Here is a 20,767-nt window from a genome sequence, read left to right as displayed (position 1 = left end):
ATGACTGGTGTTGGGTGCGAATATTCTAATCACAAATTTAAATCGCGAATAACGCCACTTTGAGAATTCTAGATTTTTTGTATCATCAGTAACCTCCCTTCTTGCTTGTGGGCCAATGAGAAGTCTTCAATGTCTTTGTCAGAGCTCAGCAACATCCCTAGCAACCAATAGGAAAGTTGCCTACCCCTTACTATATAAGAACCTCCCCAGCAGCCCTTGTATGTAGTATTTTGCAGATTTGAGAGAGAGCAGTGTCATTGCTCTGCTTTCCTGTGTCATTACATTAGATAGATAGTTAGCTCATATTAGGGCTGCAGCTAACGATTATTTGAATAATCGATTAGTTGCCGATTAATTTCTACGATTAATCGATTAATCGGGAAAAACGACAAAATTACAAAACAGAGGTTTATATGATCTTACTTGAAAAATTATGTTCAAAGGCCATATTAAAACAAATTGTGGACGACACTTATGGGGGATCTGTGGACGACACTTATGGGGGATCTGTGGACGACACTTATGGGGGATCTGTGGACGACACTTATGGGGGATCTGTGGACGACACTTATGGGGATCTGGGACACTTATGGGGATCTGTGGACGACACTTATGGGGGATCTGTGGACGACACTTATGGGGGATCTGTGGACGACACTTATGGGGGATCTGTGGACGACACTTATGGGGGATCTGTGGACGACACTTATGGGGGATCTGTGGACGACACTTATGGGGGATCTGTGGACGACACTATTATGGGGGATCTGTGGACGACACTATTATGGGGGATCTGTGGACGGCGTAGTTATGGAGAGGGGGGATATGTGCACTGTTATGGGCATAACAGTGCACAGATCCCTTTCCTCATAACAGTGCACAGACCCCCCTTCCCATAGCAGTGCCATACACAGATCCTCCCCCCCTCCCCATAGCAGTGCTATACACAGACCCCCCTTCCCCCTAACAGCCCCGGCGCTTGCATCTTTATTTTACCTTTTGACAATGACGCTCCCGCTCCTGTAACAGCCAGGCAGAGCGGACGGCGGCGTAACGTCACTCAATCACGTGACGCGCCTGCTCCGCCCACTTCATGAATGAAGGAGGCGGAGCAGGCGTGTCACGTGAGTGAGTGACGTTACGCCGCCGTCCGCTCTGCCTGGCTGTTACAGGAGCGGGAGCGTCATTGTCAAAAGGTAAAATAAAGATGCAGCGACCGCCCGCCCGCCCGAATACCAACGAATCGGCGATTATTCGATAACTGGATTCGTCGACAACGAATCCAGTTATCGAATATAATCGATTACATCGATTAATCGTTGCAGCCCTAGCTCATATATATAATACAGATAGTGGGAGGTAGTCAGTGTAGGTTAGATAGTGATATAGTGTAGCTGTCCATACATACAAGCTACAGACAGTGCTGTGATGTCACAAGTTCACAACAATACTTAGTGCACCAATCAGTAATATGTAGTCAGACCTGCAAAAATGTGAAGTTGCACGTATTGTGCAACAATATGTGCATCATTAATTACCAATTTGTGCAATCACAAATATATTGGAGCGCTCTATCTGCATATAAAGCTATTGTAATGTTCTGCCAAGCCAATTATTTTCTCCAGTCTCGGAAAACGTCTAGCAGCTTGAAAAATGTAGTAACAGTGACCCACGCCTGTATTGCGCGCGCAATATGTGCATATTACATTGCCGATTTTCGCAATCAAGAAAATAATTGCAAATTCGAATATTGCCCCTGCCGCTCATCACTAGTTATGACCACCCTGCAATCCAGCAGCAGTGGCTGTGTTTGCAAACTATATCGGTGCTTAGTGTGTATGCATGGCCACCGATGCTGGACTGCAGGATGGTAATAACTCCTGGATATGAGCAGTGTATAATGTGATGGAAAAATGAATCAAAGCAGCAATGCAAGCAATATGGACAATCAAAACACATTAGTAAGTGTCTTGTATTAAGTTTCTCTACATGATAAATGCCACTTGCTGAAGTGAGACAACCCCTTTAGCTCTGTGTAGCTTCACTCCTGGTTTTGGCTCACAATAGGGCTCATGCACACGATCGTATGTATTTTGTGGTCCGCAAAAAACGTATCAACAAAAAATACGGATAACATCCGTGTGCATTCCGTATTTTGCGGAACAGAACAGCTGCCCTTCATAGAACTGTACTATTCTTGTCCGTAATGCGGACAATAATAGGACGTGTTCTATTTTTGGGCGGAACTGAAATACGGATATACGGAAATGGAATGCACATGGAGTAACTTCCGTTTTTTTAAGTAAATGGTTCCACATGCAAAAAAAAAACAAAGATGGACAAAGATAGAAAATATGTTTGTGTGCATGAGCCCTAACTGATGGAAATCACTGATCAAACACTGACTGTGTGAAAGTGGCCTTACATAGATTTTTTTCCATTTCTGTTCTGCCGTAATTCTGTGCTACTGCTCTGCATTTCTCCTCCACTTTACATACAGGATCCCTAACCAGTTCTGCCTTCGGAGATTAATCAGGAGTATTCACTAGCCTCCCTGACAAACCAGTGCCAGTAGCCTCTACACGTTGAGAGCTATGCCACTTTCTGGCTACTTGTGACCAACGTGTATGTAAGATGACTATATGGCACTTACTAATAACTTTTGTTAATATTTTGTGCCTACAGATGTAGCAGAGTTAACAGTTATAGTCATACGTTAACTAGATGGGAAGTGCGGCACCTGAGGGGTTAATTGCCGCGGTTCAGCGGATCGCATGCCCTGTTATTGAGGCCAGGTGCCGGGTCTGTGATACCGCTGCTGGCCCCCGCTGCCTACACTTGAATTAATCTGTTAATTACATTTATTGGTGGTGCCCCCCCCCCCCAGTATTATAAATCATACCCCCCCCCAGTATTAGACTTATTGGTGGCGCAGCGGCCACAGCCCCCCCCCCCCCTCATTGTTATAGTCATTGGTGGCAGTGGCTCCCCTCACCTTCATTGGTGGTTCAGTGGCAGCTTCTGATCGGAGCCCCAGCAGTGCAATCAAGGGGCTCCGATCGGTTACCATGGCAGCTAGAACGCTACTAAAGCCTTCCATGGCTGCCATGGTAAACTCCCTGCTGCACAGAGCCCAGGGCAGCAGGGAGCGTGTAAGATCCTATTCACCCTGATAGAGCTCTATTAGGGTGAATAGGACAAGGGTGGCTGATAATTATTAAAGGGTTTCTACCACTTCGGTGCCACATATTTAGCTGTCAGACACTAGCGATCCGCTAGTGTCTGCTCTGGCCAACCATCCTAATATAATTGCTTTTGGGGCAGCCGTTTTGCTAAAAAAAGAACTTTTATTAATATGCTAATGAGCCTCTAGGTGCTATGGGGGCGTCATTAGCACCTAGAGGCTCCGTCTACCTTCAGAAACTGCCGCCACCGAGCGCGTCCCTCCAGCCCGCCCATCTCTTCCTGAATGCGATCCTCCTTGTGAGCGTATGTATTCTGCGCATGCGCAGTGAATGTCTGACCGCTTCCTTGCTGAGACATCTCCACTGCGCCTGCGCGATGACGCCATAGTGCTCCGAGGAACAGGCGCAGTGGAGATGTCTGAGCAGGGAAGCTGTCAGACATTCACTGCGCATGCGCCGAATACAGGCGCTCACAAGGAGGATCGCATTCAGGAAGAGATGGGCGGGCTGGAGGGACGCGCTCGGTGGCGGCAGTTTCTGAAGGTAGACGGAGCCTCTAGGTGCTAATGACGCCCCCATAGCACCTAGAGGCTCATTAGCATATTAATAAAAGTTCTTTTTTTAGCAAAACGGCTGCCCCAAAAGCAATTATATTAGGATGGTTGGCCAGAGCAGACACTAGCGGATCGCTAGTGTCTGACAGCTAAATATGTGACACCGAAGTGGTAGAAACCCTTTAAATAAAAAGTTTTTAAGAAAACACACCAAAATACTAAGTTTAAATCGCCCCCTTTCCCAATAATACATATAATAAAATTACAATATTATATAACAATATTAAAATATATTACATATCGCCACGCCCCAAAAAGTGTGAACTATTAAAATATGAAAAAATATTTCCTATGCAGTGAAAAAAAAAAAAATATCAAAACCGCAAGATTCGCCATTTTTAGTCACCTTGTCCCCCCAAAAAATAATATAGAACTGTTCTATTATGGGCCGGACGTTCCATAAAATGCGGAATGCACGCAGCTTTTTTGGTGTTTTGTTTTTTCCGGGTGGTATCGGATGGTATCCAGTATCGCAATACTTTTTTATGGTATCGAAATCGAATCAAAATTTTGGTATTGTGACAACCCTAATTCACACCTCAGTGAATCGTGGATGTGTGCTAGCCATCCTCTCTACGGACAGCGCACATCCACTGATGTCAGTGCTCATTCACACATCGACCCTATGTTCGCGGAGAAACATCAGAAGCGTGCACCAGTTTGGTCCGTTAGAAGCCCATGGGTCCATAAAAACCACCGACAGAACATGGATGCCATCCGTGTCCTCTCCCTATTTCACTGACTGTTGCTAGAAGAAAATCATTTTTTTTTTCCAACCTGGCAGTACACGCAGAAAACGGACGACACGTGGAGGGCAAATAGCAGACACACGGACCAAAAACAGGCCCTTCCCGGACATGGTCCCTGACGTCAAAGGGTGTGTGAATAAGGGCTCGTGCGCACAAACGTATTATCTTTCCTCGTCCGTTCTGTTTTTTTTGCGGCCCGTATGCGGAACCATTCACTTCAATGGGTCTGCAAAAAAATAGAACATATACTATTATTGCTATCCGCATTACGGACAAGGATAGGACTGTTCTGGGCCAGCTGTCCCGGAATGCACAAGAACATCATCCGTTTTTTGCACACTGCAAAATACATACTGTCATGTGAATGAGCCCTAAGGCGGTATTGTGCCCCAAAGTGTAGTAGAAAGTTGCAGAAGTCTCCATTGTACCATACTGAATGTTTCCATCTGCACTCTTGGGGTAGGGCTGACTGAGCCCCTATACAGTCCATGAGGGGCACATAGGTACCACAGCCAGCCATACAAGCTATAGAATGTGCCATACAGGGCTGGGACTGCCATTCCGCCTCTTCTATCCTACTGTATAGCAATGCACTGAATTGTACCCATAGTCAGTGGGTGAGGTGATGGCACAGCACACGGACCCAGCCTACAGTCTACTTCTACAAGTGCGCACAGAACAGACTCCCCCCGCCTCGTTCGTCTCTCCCGGCTGCTGAGGGTGTGGAGAGCGGGGCGTGTCCCTGGATCCAGCGCCCCGGTATTGAGCCAGCACCAACTCGCACCGGAGAGGAGGGGGGGAGCAGCTTCCAGGAAGCCTCTTCTTGGACAAGTCGCGGGGTCGCCCCCTGTTCGGAGCAGTCATGGGAATAGAAAAGGAGAAAGCCGATGCTCGCATCTTCATGGACGAGGACGAGTTCAACCGCTCCTCTGCCCCCATGATCACTGAGAAAAGCTACGAAAGTGAGCCGGACCGGGACCCGCACAACCTGAACGGCCACCTGAAGGTAAGTGATGCCCTTCCCAGACGTAGCAGAGCTGACTGTGTCACTTGGCAAACTTACCACCATTCTATAGGACAGGTTCAGCTCTGCCACATCATGTGCCCACAGATGTACATGTATGGTGTAATAGTCCAAGTCCTTGTGGAACTACAAATGACAGCAAGCCCAGCTTTATCTGTATGAGTCCATCTATATGACTGGGGTCACTGGCCCTTTAATGGAGCTGCCCTCAGCCTGGTGTGTGTTCCTTTTCTCTTGCAGCTGTCCTTCGAGGATGTGATAGCAGAGCCGGACAGTACGCACAGCTTTGATAAGGTGTGGATCTGCAGCACGGCCCTGTTTGAGATCAGTAAATACCTCCTCTACAAGGTGCTCACTGTGGTCCTCGCCATCCCGCTGGCCTTCGTCCTAGGACTGCTCTTCGCCATCCTCAGCTGCCTGCACATCTGGTAACCCATTGCTTTTCCTGTGTGAATACCAGGGAGTGGGGCTATAGAGAAGTCCTGTGCCAGTGGTATGTGATGGCGGTATGTGATTGTATCACGTCATGGCGGTATGTAATTGGTAATATTTTATTGGTGCTATGTGGTGGTGATGGGATGTGATTGGTGCAATGTCATGTTGGCCTGTGATCGGGAAGGAATTGGGAACTTAAAGGGGTTGTCTACTTTTTTATTTTTTTTTATTAATGACCTATCCACAATATCAGATGAGTGGGGGTCCGACTCCCGGTACACCTGCCGATCATCTGTTTGAAGAGAAAGCAGCTCTGGTACAAGCACTGCCTTGCTTTACTTACACCTGCTTGCGGTGAGCAGGTGTAATTACAGCTATAGTGTCCCAAGCATTGAATGGAAGGATCTGTCCCTTAGAAGTGAATGGGACGGCTTAGGCTACTTTCACACTAGCGTTCGTCGGTCCGCTCGTGAGCTCCGTTTGAAGGAGCTCACGAGCGGACCCGAACGCAGCCGTCCAGCCCTGATGCAGTCTGAATGGAGCGGATCCGCTCAGACTGCATCAGTCTGGCGGCGTTCAGCCTCAGCTCCGCTCGCCTCCGCACGGACAGGCGGACAGCTGAACGCTGCTTGCAGCGTTCGGGTGTCCGCCTGGCCGTGCGGAGGCGTGCGGATCCGCGCGGATCCGTCCAGACTTACAATGTAAGTCAATGGGGACGGATCCGTTTGAAGATGCCACAATGTGGCTCAATCTTCAAGCGGATCCGTCCCCCATTGACTTTACATTGAAAGTCTGGACGGATCCGTCCGAGGCTATTTTCACACTTAGCTTTTTTTTTGCCATTTTAATGCAGACGGATCCGTTCTGAACGGAGCCTCCGTCTGCATTATTATGAGCGGATCCGTTCAGAACGGATCCGCCCGAACGCTAGTGTGAAAGTAGCCTTAGTTGTAAGTACACCTGCTCACCGATTTGATTGCGACAGCGAGCAGGTAAACAATGAAGAGAAGGCAGCGCTCGTACAAACAGCTGATCTGCAAGGGTGCTGGGAGTCGGACCTGAGGATAGGTCATCAATATAAAAAAAGTAGACAACCCCTTAAAAGTGGCAACATGTCCAAATGAAAAGAAGGTGAGGCAACACAAGCGGGAAGGGGCAACAGAAGTAGGCGAGGCCAACAATATCACAGTACAGCGCAAAATACCGCCCCAGCAGAACCAAATATCACACTACAGCGCAGAATACCGCCCCAGCAGAACCAAATATCACAGTGCAGCGCAGAATACCGCCCCAGCAGAACCAAATATCACAGTGCAGCGCAGAATACCGCCCCAGCAGAACTAAATATCACAGTACAGCGCAGAATACCACCCCAGCAGAACCAATTATCACAGTGCAGCACAGAATACCACCCCACCAGCAGAACCAAATATCACAGTGCAGCGCAGAATACCGCCCCAGCAGAACCAATTATCACAGTGCAGCACAGAATACCACCCCACCAGCAGAACCAAATATCACAGTGCAGCGCAGAATACCGCCCCAGCAGAACCAAATATCACAGTGCAGCACAGAATACCGCCCCAGCAGAACCAAATATGACAGTGCAGCGCAGAATACCACCCCAGCAGAACCAAATATCACAGTGCAGCGCAGAATACCGCCCCAGCAGAACCAAATATCACAGTGCAGCGCAGAATACCGCCCCAGCAGAACCAAATATCACAGTGCAGCGCAGAATACCGCCCCAGCAGAACCAAATATCACAGTGCAGCGCAGAATACCGCCCAAGCAGAACCAAATATCACAGTGCAGCGCAGAATACCGCCCCAGCAGAACCAAATATCACAGTGCAGCGCAGAATACCGCCCCAGCAGAACCAAATACCACAGTGCAGCGCAGAATACCGCCCCAGCAGAACCAAATATCACAGTGCAGTGCAGAATACCGCCCCAGCAGAACCAAATATCACAGTGCAGCGCAGAATACCGCCCCAGCAGAACCAAATATCACAGTGCAGCGCAGAATACCGCCCAAGCAGAACCAAATATCACAGTGCAGCGCAGAATACCGCCCCAGCAGAACCAAATATCACAGTGCAGCGCAGAATACCGCCCCAGCAGAACCAAATACCACAGTGCAGCGCAGAATACCGCCCCAGCAGAACCAAATATCACAGTGCAGTGCAGAATACCGCCCCAGCAGAACCAAATATCACAGTGCAGCGCAGAATACCGCCCCAGCAGAACCAAATATCACAGTGCAGCGCAGAATACCGCCCCAGCAGAACCAAATATCACAGTGCAGCGCAGAATACCGCCCCAGCAGAACCAATTATCACAGTGCAGCACAGAATACCGCCCCAGCAGAACCAAATATCACAGTGCAGCACAGAATACCACCCCAGCAGAACCAAATATCACAGTGCAGCACAGAATACCGCCCCAGCAGAACCAAATATCACAGTGCAGCGCAGAATACCGCCCCAGCACAACCAAATATGACAGTGCAGCGCAGAATACCACCCCAGCAGAACCAAATATCACACTACAGCGCAGAATACCGCCCCAGCAGAACCAAATATCACAGTGCAGCGCAGAATACCGCCCCAGCAGAACCAAATATCACAGTGCAGCGCAGAATACCGCCCCAGCAGAACCAAATATCACAGTGCAGCGCAGAATACCGCCCAAGCAGAACCAAATATCACAGTGCAGCGCAGAATACCGCCCCAGCAGAACCAAATATCACAGTGCAGCGCAGAATACCGCCCCAGCAGAACCAAATACCACAGTGCAGCGCAGAATACCGCCCCAGCAGAACCAAATATCACAGTGCAGTGCAGAATACCGCCCCAGCAGAACCAAATATCACAGTGCAGCGCAGAATACCGCCCCAGCAGAACCAAATATCACAGTGCAGCGCAGAATACCGCCCAAGCAGAACCAAATATCACAGTGCAGCGCAGAATACCGCCCCAGCAGAACCAAATATCACAGTGCAGCGCAGAATACCGCCCCAGCAGAACCAAATACCACAGTGCAGCGCAGAATACCGCCCCAGCAGAACCAAATATCACAGTGCAGCGCAGAATACCGCCCCAGCAGAACCAAATATCACAGTGCAGCGCAGAATACCGCCCCAGCAGAACCAAATATCACAGTGCAGCGCAGAATACCGCACAAGCAGAACCAAATATCACAGTGCAGCGCAGAATACCGCCCCAGCAGAACCAAATATCACAGTGCAGCACAGAATACCGCCCCAGCAGAACCAAATATCACAGTGCAGCACAGAATACCGCCCCAGCAGAACCAAATATCACAGTGCAGCACAGAATACCGCCCCAGCAGAACCAATTATCACAGTGCAGCACAGAATACCGCCCCAGCAGAACCAATTATCACAGTGCAGCACAGAATACCGCCCCAGCAGAACCAAATATCACAGTGCAGCGCAGAATACCGCCCCAGCAGAACCAAATATCACAGTGCAGCGCAGAATACCGCCCCAGCAGAACCAATTATCACAGTGCAGCACAGAATACCACCCCAGCAGAACCAAATATCACAGTGCAGCACAGAATACCACCCCAGCAGAACCAAATATCACAGTGCAGCACAGAATACCGCCCCAGCAGAACCAAATATCACAGTGCAGCACGGAATACCGCCGCAGCAGAACCAAATATCACAGTGCAGCACGGAATACTGCCCCAGCAGAACCAAATATCACATTGCAGCACAAAACACTGCCGCCCCCACTGCAGTATTCAGCTGTATCGACAACCTAAAACAGTTGAATTCAGCAGGGCACCTGAGAGCATCTGATTGTCATGTACCCAGCTGGTGGCCATGAGGAGGGCTTAGGTGGCCCCGTGTAGAGTCTATGGCCAGTCCATCCGTGCATGTGATTGGTGGTATGTGATAGTATTAAGTGATTGGTGGCATATTTGGGGGGCATTTGATTGCTGGTATGTGATTGTGATTAGTGGTATGGGGTGGTGGTATGTGATGGTAGTATGTGATTGGTGGTATGTGATTGGTGGCATGTGTAGGATGCATGTGATTGGTGGTATGGGGTGGTGGTATGTGTAGGATGCATGTGATTAGTGGTATGGGGTGGTGGTATGTGATGGTAGTATGTGATTGTTGGTATGTGATGATAGTATGTGATTGGTGGCATGTGTAGGATGCATTTGATTGGTGGTATGGGGTGGTGGTATGTGATTAGTGGTATGCAATAGGACGTGATTGGTGGCATGCAATGGTAGTATGTGATTGGTGGCATGCAATGGTAGTATGTGATTGGTGGCATGCAATGGTAGTATGTGATTGGTGGCATGCAATGGTAGTATGTGATTGGTGGCATGCAATGGTAGTATGTGATTGATTGGTGGTATGTGATTAGATGTTCTGGTTATTTTATCCATGGCTATGGAGTGTCACAGAATTGTCACTGGTATAACTAGGGTACTTCCACATGGGGTGTGTACGCTGGAGATTTTCCATCATGGAATTGGTAGTGGGAAATCCCCAGCATTTTACAGTAGCAACAGTAAATGAAATCCCATCCACATGCTGTGTTAGGCTTCATGGACACGACTGCAGTATTTTTTGCGACTCGCACGTGGACCCATTCGTTTCTTTGGGTCCACAAGAAATGGGCACTACACGGGTGGCATCCGTGTGCTGTCCACACATTCATGTGTGGCCGTTCCGCAAATTATAGAACACGTCCTATTATTGTCCGTTTTGTGGGCAACTATAGGGAGTTCTAGTCACGGCAAAATTGCGGCAGGCCCGCGGCCAGTATCCGTATTATGTGGATTGGTTTGTGGACCGCAAAATGGGTATAGCCATGTTCACGGGGCCTTAACAATGTGTGAAATGTGGTGTGAAGATCAATTTTTGCTGTGGACTTCTTATGTGGCTTTCACAGTTTGGGTTTGTTGCAGAAATTAGTCTGAGCGGGGTCGTTTCTGCAGCTCCATTCACATGGATGGCACAGTCATCAGTGTCCATATCAAGGAGCCAAATTACATTTTTAGTTGCCAAATTTAAAATACAAATAATTACGGTATAATAATAATAAAAAAAGACATGTCTTACCTTGTGTATTTGCCCATTTGTCTAACCCCATCAATCTTGAGGCTCACCGTCCTTCATTACACCCCTCACTGTTCCTCCATTAAAACCCCCACCTACTCTCACCCACATGGCTAAACTAAAAATATGGGATGCTTAGGAGCATGAGGTTTCCTAGGCTACAGCCCACACAGTTACAGGGGTTGTGCACTCATTTCTATGATTTCTCAGACTAGTCACATCATGCTTCCTTGATCCCTAGGTGCTGGGCCTTGGCTCAGTCGCTTCCAGGCCTCCGCTGCTTGTCTTGGGTTTCTCCAAGAAAACTTTTATCTTAATGCCGCTGCAGCCAATCACTGGCCACAGTGGAGATCTGCTCCCCTTACATTTAACATAATGCAAGGGAAGCAGTGGTCAGTTATTGGCTGTAACGGCGTCAAACAGGAAGCTTTCATGAAAGGGACTCAAGAGCCAACCAGCCGGGATCCCTCACCGGGGATCAGGTAAGTATGATCATCAACAAAGGTCCTGCCAGTCTCAGAAATTAGTACATACATATATACTATTTCTGCAGCCAGGTGCCCCCTATATACTATGTATGCAGCCAGGTGCCCCCTATACACTATTTCTGCAGCCAGGTGCCCCCTATACACTATTTCTGCTATCACTATCTAGACGTACCCCTCCTCCTGCTACACAGAGCAGCAGCCATGTCTGACACTACATCGCACTGCTCCTGGGGATCGCTGATTGTGGTGAATGGTGGAAAGGGAAGCAGACTGCATCCATAGGACTCATAGACAGCTGAGATAAGGATATAAAAACATGGGGGAATAGCAGTCAAGCGCTGGAGGTGACAGCCATAAAGTTAGCTGATGGGGCCAAAGGGGGTATACTAAAAAGACAGTTTTGCTTAGTGCAATACCTATGTAAATTAAACTGGCAGGCAGCAAACAGAGGGAAACAGGATCCTTGAAGACAGGAGCCCAAGACGCGGGAACCCAAGCCATGCCCACCCTCTATACTGGGTAGTGTGAGGGGCGGACCTTCACCCAGCAGACGTCTGCAGGGTGTGTCTTCTTAAAGAGGCAGAACAGCGGTCTAGGAGCAAACGACGACAAGACTACAAAGTCTTGTCGCCATTTTGCAATTCTAAGTCGCATTGGCGACCATTTTGGTCGCCATCTGGAGCCCTGGTCATGCAGCAAATCTGTCACCTTACCCTAGCAGTGTGCCCAGCTTGGTGGGCATCCCTGCTGCATCCCTTTTAGCTTCACTACAATTACAATTTGCCGAAAGCCTGTATGTGGCGACTGCCGCCCCCCACGCTCCGTGTACTGGAGCGCTCTTAGCTGTGGTTTATGGCAGAGGCAATATTACACTGACCTGTCTCTGAACCTGAAGGAGATCACGTTCCAGTTAAGAAGCTATTTATTTATACCGCATGTCTTTGGCATGGAGCACCAGTTGTCTCATTGTCAGTGCTTATTACACAGAACCAGGAACGGGCAAGGATAGGACTGTTCTATTAGGGGCCAGCTGTTCTGCAAAATAGGGAATGCACACGGATGTCATCCGTATTTTTTTCGGATCCTTTTTTTGCGGACTGCAAAATACATACGGTCGTGTGCATGAGCCCTTAGAGATGAATGAAGCAGCAGTGCATGTGCCCAAACTACCATTTTGGGGCCCCGAAGGATACAGGTTCCTTGTCCTTGTCATCAATTGAGACTTAAGTGGACGGACCCCCACTGGTCTAATAGTTAGTCCCTATCCTGTAGATGGGGGATAACTTGTCACTACCGGATTACCCCTTTAATTGTCCATACTCATGGACTGTCACTACCAGATTACCCCTTTAATTACTGTACGTCTATATTCATAGACTGCCACTACAGGATTACCCCTTTAATTACTGTATGTCCATATTCATGGACTGTCACTACCAGATTACCCCTTTAATTACTGTATGTCTATATTCATAGACTGCCACTATAGGATTACCCCTTTAATTACTGTATGTCCATATTCATGGACTGTCACTACCGAATTACCCCTTTAAGTATGTCCATATTCATGGAATGCATTGGTCAGTGGTTAAAAAATGGAACTTGGACAAATCTGTGTTACCTGCACACAGCCATGTCTGATTTTCAGTTTTTATAAAAGAACCGTGAACTACAGATAGCTTCCGTGTGCATTCTGCTATTTTCTAACTTCGATCATTAGCGAGGACGAATCTCATCTGCAGAAATGGCCGGAATAGGATCTGTGGTGAGAGAGTCTTGGGTCGGACACACGAGTCATGTTATAAAACACATGTGTGATTAGCCCCGTTGACGTGTATAGAGCATCATAATGTCCACTTCAAGAACGGATAGCCCACTGACTTACAATGTTGTCATTTGCATTAAACGCCATATACTTCCCTTTGCAGTGGGGCTATGCTTCACTTTATATTTTGCATATGTAATTTGTCCATTTTTTGTTTTCAGGGTTGTGATGCCATTCGTGAGAACCTGTCTAATGGTGTTACCGAGTGTACAAGCGGTATGGAGGGGCCTGACAGACAGCTTTGTAGCCCCTCTTTTTGCAAGCATGGGACGCTGCTTTTCATCAATCAGCTTGAGAATAGATCGTCTATTTTAACCAGTTGATGCCAAGAATATATCAGAGCACCTAGTGATAATACAGTTCATCCTTCACTAATATGCTCGGTCCACACTTCCAGATCTACTCCAGCTACGAATGCTCGTCTTATTCAGTCTGTCTACTGCGCAGCACCCTACTGGAACAAGAACAAATGAAAGAGGATAGTACTAGTCTTATTAAAATATTTATTATACAGCACAGTGCCAGGGCGTTTTATAGGAAACACAGGGCTGGGGCATGGAGCTGAAAACTTTTGGGATCCTTCTTCTGTAGAATGAACCACATCCAGTCAGCTCCTCTTTCCTCCTAAGATCAATGGGCCAGATTTATCATTAGCTCAAGTCAGAATAATGGAGTGAAAAAGTCGCAAACTTTTGCGCAATCGCCTAAACTGCGCAAAAATTTGCGACTTTTTTCTGCTCTGCACTATGCTCGCCAGTTTTCTGAAAGTGGGCGTGTTTTCTTATGTAAATGAATCTCTAGACAGATTTACTATTGGGACTATTTAAAAAGTCGCAATTTCACTCCAGTGAGGACCATGCTTATCTTATGAGACTTTTTAATAGAACATGCGACTTTTTCATAAAAACGTGCGACTTTTGTAAAGCTGCTTACTGTCGGATAAACTGCTACCGTCAAACCACATTTATTACAGTCTTAAAGGGCCGATCATAAATCTGACTTTAGCCATATGTGAAAGTGGAGTGAGCTGTCAGAGTCATGATAAATCTGGCCCAATGTCTTTATACGTAACAACATGCCCTAAACAACCAGAGGTCTACTCTGTCAGGTAAACATTAACTAAAAATGTATTTTCCAAAATTGGACAAACCCCTAAGGTAAATCATACATGTCTCGGCGATCCGTCATCAGTTTCATGGTTACCAACTAAGAGCAGCATAAACTGGTGACAGATCCCCTTATCAACAACCTGGGTCACCTTCTTGAATTGATCCAGCCGTTTTCTAAAATCTGTGTAGAACAATGTCGGAGCGTACACTGTAAAGTCCTCAAATACATGAGGTCCCGGCCCTCCGTGCCCCACTGATGTACAGATTTTCTGCTATAGCAGAAAGCAGTGAAGGACGGAGATAGCCTGGTCCCCATGAATATCAGGAAGAACTGGAGCTGTTCAGTACAGACTATAGCAAAACGGCTGGGTCATCTAAAGAAAGTGAGCCAAGGAGATCTGTCAATAGTTTATGCCACCCTTAGGACACCATAAAACTGGTGACAGACTCTTTTCACCTGGCCAGTTTTATTGATGGGCAAGAAAGTCATCTCTTTGACTTGGTCAGCTTTGTCTAATCATTCTTATGGAGCAAAATCCACATAATCTTAATTAGCAGAATCACGGGAATAGCTACTCAATACTTTCTGCACATTCCACTTAGAGAGAAACAAGATGACACTTTATGGACGGAGGCATTCCTGCCAAAAACATGTCTCCCCTCTGCCTGACCTCTGCTCCGTTCAGGCTCCTTCTTGCTGCAGTCATTCATGAGATGGCCACCACCCAGCAGTCAGGGGTCAAAGGAAAGAAAACTAGCCTCATCATGTTTTTTGCCTGAATACCTCTTAAAGTTCTTCAGTAAGGGGTTTCCAGGATGTCACATGGAGTGTTGAACACAAAATCATGGGGTTTTCCCATGAACAACACATCCCCTAACCATAGGATAGAGGATGTGTCGGATTGATAGGGGTGGAATCACAGCAGTCACAACAACAGGGGTCTTGTGAATGGAGTGACGATCACGCATGCCCCCATTTAACTACCGTATGTGGGACTCCTGCAGATAGCGAAGAACAGCACTTCAGGGAAAGCCTCTTTAACAGCGGACAATACGCAGTTGTCACTGGATGTGTATATATTGTGCACACCTTTCATTCTTTTACCTTTCTTTGAGCATGTTTGTATATAGGGGCAGCAGATTTATACAAGGTATGTAATACCGCTTTTGTTAGCTCAGCTTTACATGACAGAATCACATATTTCTTTATGCTTTGCCAAAAACACTGTTTCCATGTACATTAAGAAGAAGAAATGTATTTTCATGTATATTAACTGAATGCACTGAAATCTATGTATATTTTAAATAAATATATTGAAAGATTGTCTTTTTTGTATGCTTCACATGTCAGTTTTACGTCTTTCATGCAAGGTGGTTTACCATCAACCGCATTGCGTCTGAATTTACCAGTGTTCCTTCTAGAATACAATGTTCTCTACTTAAAGGGGTTTTCTGAGATATTTTAACTGGTCTCGTAGCCTCTGGATAGGTGATCAGTCGATCGGTGGGGTCTGACACCCAGGAACTCTGCCAATCAGCTTTTTAAGGAAGGTATCGGCTCGCAATAGCACCATGGCCTTCTCACAGCTTTGCCTAGGCCATATGATGTCACGTTTATTGGTCACCTGGCCTAGGCACAGCTCATCCTCATTTGAGAGGACTACCACTGACCAGATACTGATGACCTATCCTTTCTCATCAGTTAAAACATCAAAAAAAATATAATTTTAAGAAGGAAACACATTGAAATGTTGGGTACATCACAGTATACATTCACAAACATACTTCTCAGCCTCCTGCCCGTCATATCCTCATCTTGGGTTTACAATGGTTGAATGTGTGTGTGTGTGCAAGGTTTGCAGTCTCTCCCCAATTACCCTATTGTACTTAATGTTAGAACATGTGCATACCAACACATCTTGTGACATGTAAGAGCATGCTATTACAATAAATCTGCCACAATTAGAAGTAAACATTTGAATCTCTCCTCTGAGGGCAAAAACATACATTCATCCACAAACTTAGATGTAGAAAATCCATAGCAGTAGAGTTATGTAAAATAGCAGGCATGGAATTCTCTGATCCAAAATCACACCCATACTGTTAGAAGCTAGGAAAACATTTCACAAATCTCCATTGTTTTATGAGCTATGTTCTTCTAGGTAAGATGTGATTAAAGATGTTCAGCTCTGAACCTTGATTAGCTACTGAATCCCTTTAGTTTGAGGTTTGTTTGGTTTACATTTTCCTGTCTGGTAGCGCCCCCTGCTGTTTATCCTTCTGGTCCATCTTCTCCTGCATTCAGTGGTGGACTGACATGCTCAGTAGCTTTCCTGCTTCTTCCCCCTCCACTCACTGCTGGCGTAGTGCCCATCCCTGCTTCTAAATTCGTATATATAGCTATCTCTCTAGACAGTGGTGAGGGAAAGTGTAGGGGCATTACAGACAATCCTGCAGTAGTGCCACAGGCTTCTCTCAGTTCACCAAGCACAGCGCCGTACATTGTACAGCGGCTGTGCTTGGTATCACAGTTCAATGTGGCTGAGCTGCGCCTGGGCCATGTGACATCACATGGTCTAACTCTAGGCCAGTGTTTCCCAACCAGTGTGCCTCCAGCTGTTGCAAAACTACAACTCCCAGCATGCCTGGACAGCTTTTGGCTGTGTGGACATGCTGGGAGTTGTAGTTTTGCAACAGCTGGAGGCACACTGGTTGGGAAACACTGGTCTAAGGCTAAGCTGCCAGTGCCTTCTTAAACAGTTGATCGGTGATAATCCCGGGCGTTGGACCCCCACCGATAAAATACTAATGACCTATCCAGAGGATAGGTCATCAGTATTAAAGTCTCAGGAATCCCCTTTAACTCCAATAGTTATGTGTTATAATATACAACAGTTTGTAGTTGATGTGAAGCTGTGCTCCTCCAATGATCTTAATATCCATCAGAGAATAAAAAATTCCCCAATGGCTATTCCAAGATGTCAGATCTTAACTCCTATTACTGGGAACATATAGCTACATTCCTGGATGAAAACCTAGATGCAAGTGAAATTAAAAATAGGTGTATTTATGCACTTATATAGCGCTACTATATTCTGCAGCGCTTTACAGACATTAACATCCAACTGTCCCCAATTGGGCTCACAATCTAAGGTCCCTATCAGTACGTCTTTGGAGTGTGGGAGGAAACCGGAGAACACAGAGGAAACCCACGCAAACACGGGGAGAACTTACAAACTTCATGTAGATGTTGCCCTTGGTCGTATTCGAATCTAGGACCCCAGCGCTGCTAGGCACCAATGCTAACCACTCAGCCACCGTGCTGCCCATTGCCCACTGTGCTGAATTAAAGAGGTGTTCCCAAAATAAAGTGAGGCTGCTGTCCCTCCAGTGGCTGCCAAACCTTCAGGTCCGTGTGGTGTGCTTATGAACTCATGGCTGTTTGAGTGCATTAGCATTCATTTTATTAGCAATCCACATGGATCTGTTGCTTTTGATGCATTGCGGCCATGACTAGGTAGTGCAGGGGGGCGCTACAGTACATGGGGAACCACCCTGACAGATAAGACTGACCTCAAGAATGGGTGGGTTTCATTCCAGTTTACTGCTAGCTAGTGTTCATCTCTAGTGATATATCTGTGCAATTATGACTAGAAATGAGCGAATTTCATATTTTGAAAATCATTCACGCTTCGTTTGGTGGTAAAAGCAGAATTGCGTTATGGATTCTGTTACCACAGACCATAACGCCAATTCTATGACAGAATGCATAATGGAATGCCTTTAGAGACATTCCGTTATTTATTTTGTCATAATAGAAGTCTATTGGCTGCAAAACGGATCCGTCCCATTTCCGTTATGGAGGAGAGGACTCCCCTGCATAACGGAAACGGGACGGATTCATTTTGCAGCCCATAGACTTCTATTATGACAGAAAGAACAACGGAATGCCTCTAAAGGCATTCCGTCATAAAATTGCGTTATGGTCCGTGGTAACGGAATTCTGCTTTTACCACCAAACGAAGCGTGAACGAATTTCATAACATGAAATTCGCTCATCTCTAATTATGACCCAGGAGAAGGGTGCTACCGTGTAGGAATATCGACGTATGCATACCAGGTTTCTAGCATAGAGACACTTGCGACTATGTACTCAGTCTACAGGCTCAACAGACACTGGAATCGTCATTTAGATGTCGCTGCAAAATCAGATTGAAATCACTGCACAGGCTTGTAAAACCGATTTACATGTTTTTTTAAAACAGATTTGTAGCACCATTTTGAGAAATTGCAGCCATATTCCAGCATGGAGAGATTTAAAAAGGATTGCATGCAATTCTCTTTCAGAGAGCAAATTCAAATTGCGGGTGGTCTCATTGCCCCCTTTGTACAGTATAACAATTGTACTGTGATCCTTGAGATCACAATGTCTGGGTCTACCCCCCGGCTAAAACCAGCCCATTCTTAGGATCTGTGGGGGTTCTAGCAGATGGACCATCACTGGTCGATGTCTTGTGGCCAATCCGGTTGTTCAGCTTCCTTCTAATTCATTACAATGGGAAATTCTAAAACTATATGAAATATTAAAGAATAACATGCTTTAACTTAATTTGTTTTTCCATTCCTTAGTATTCCAAATATTTCCCATCCCCACGCTTCAGTAAAAGCTATGACAAACTGTTCAGTAGATACACAGATGCAAAAAACATATTCCAGTTTATCCAGGTCAGGGCCGCACCCAAACATTTTTGTAATGAGAGAAAAGAAGGAGCAAATAAAGTGGGATGGCTGAACAGCAGCCTTGTGAGCATCGTTTTATGAAGTTCTCTCTCCTTATGCTGCTGTCCTCCTAGATACACAACCAACCATACACGATCACTCAAGTTTTACCATTGTGAAGTCTATATAGGAGATTACGGCCAGAATTACACATCCATGTTCCAGAATCTGGGTTCAACTGGCCCAAAGTCACAGTATCAGAGCTTGAATCAGTTAAACATGCGGTTAAACCGTGGCACATGTGAGAAATACAGACAGATGACATGGCTGGAACATGGGTGTGTGAATCCCACATTAGAGGGGTCGTCCGCTTTTTTATATTGATTACCTATCCCCCACTGATCAGCTGTTTGAAGAGAACGTAGTGTCCCCCCCAACACACACACTGTTTAAAGGGAACCTGCCACCAGTATTTTGTGTATAGAGCTGAGGACATGGGTTGCTAGATGGCCGCTAGCACGTCCGCAATACCCAGTCCCCATAGCTCTGTGTGCTTTTATTGTGTCAAAAAATCGATTTGATACATATGCAAATTAACCTGAGAGGAGTCCTGTCCCTGACTCATCTCACACACAGGACTCATCTCAGGGTAATTTGCATATGTATCAAATCGATTTTTTGACACAATAAAAGCACACAGAGATATGGGGACTGGGTATTGCGGATGTGCTAGGGGTGATCTTGCAACCCATGTCCTCAGCTCTATACACAAAATCCTGGTGACAGGTTCCCTTTAAGGTCCATTCAGATGACTGTCGTGCCGCTGTGGAAGTATTGTGGACCACAAACTGCAGTGGGGATCCATTGCCTTCAATAGGTTTGCGATCCGCAAGATGCAGCGAAAGGGCTTCCGTGTGTTTCTGTGGGCTTCCTGATCCATGCTTCTGCACTGCAAAAGATAGAACATGTCCTATCTTTTACCGTATCTTGCGGATCGCGGACCCATTGAAGTAATTGGGATTGCCCGGTCATACGGAGTTCACATGGCTGGTGCCTGTGATTTGCAGACCTGTGTTTTGTGGTCCACAACACGTGTACGGCGGCACTACAGTCATTTGACTGCTAACTGCTTGCCATTGACATCGCAGTGGTGACCAGGTGTAATTACAACTCTGCCATCCCTTTCACTTCAATGGGACAGCTTCTTCCTATTCAAATGATTGGGATGGCTTAGATGTAATTACACCTGCCCACCCACAATGACGACGGCGAGGTAAACTCATATGAGTGATCTGATATTTGTGACCTATATGGCCCTGAGGAAGAAGGCATTTCGCCTATGAAACATGTCATTCATTGAACTACCATTTTAGTGATCAGTGCCCTGAAACCATTTTTATTTTTCTTCTCTTCATCAGGAAAGGTCTAAGGCATTAATGGGCTTCTGTCACCCCACTAAAGTGATTTTTTTTTTTGGGCTGGTGAAATTAGTTATATTGCGATATATGACA

At 46.4% G+C, this 20,767-nt stretch overlaps 1 protein-coding gene across 1 annotated transcript; it reads left to right on the top strand.

Annotated features, from left to right (window-relative positions):
* The first annotated feature begins 5,243 nt into the window (after nt 1–5,243).
* On the top strand, nt 5,244–14,185 carry CAV2 (caveolin 2). The gene is made up of 3 exons (XM_044280298.1): nt 5,244–5,554; nt 5,813–6,000; nt 13,590–14,185. Exons 1-3 carry the CDS (start codon nt 5,411–5,413, stop codon nt 13,741–13,743), a joined length of 486 nt encoding a protein of 161 aa, XP_044136233.1. The 5' UTR covers nt 5,244–5,410; the 3' UTR covers nt 13,744–14,185.
* Nucleotides 14,186–20,767: the final 6,582 nt, after the last annotated feature.

Source organism: Bufo gargarizans, chromosome 2 (assembly GCF_014858855.1).
Source record: "Bufo gargarizans isolate SCDJY-AF-19 chromosome 2, ASM1485885v1, whole genome shotgun sequence".
In the NCBI taxonomy this organism is placed as follows: Eukaryota; Metazoa; Chordata; class Amphibia; order Anura; family Bufonidae; genus Bufo; species Bufo gargarizans.
This window is presented reverse-complemented; position numbering and strand designations above follow the sequence as displayed.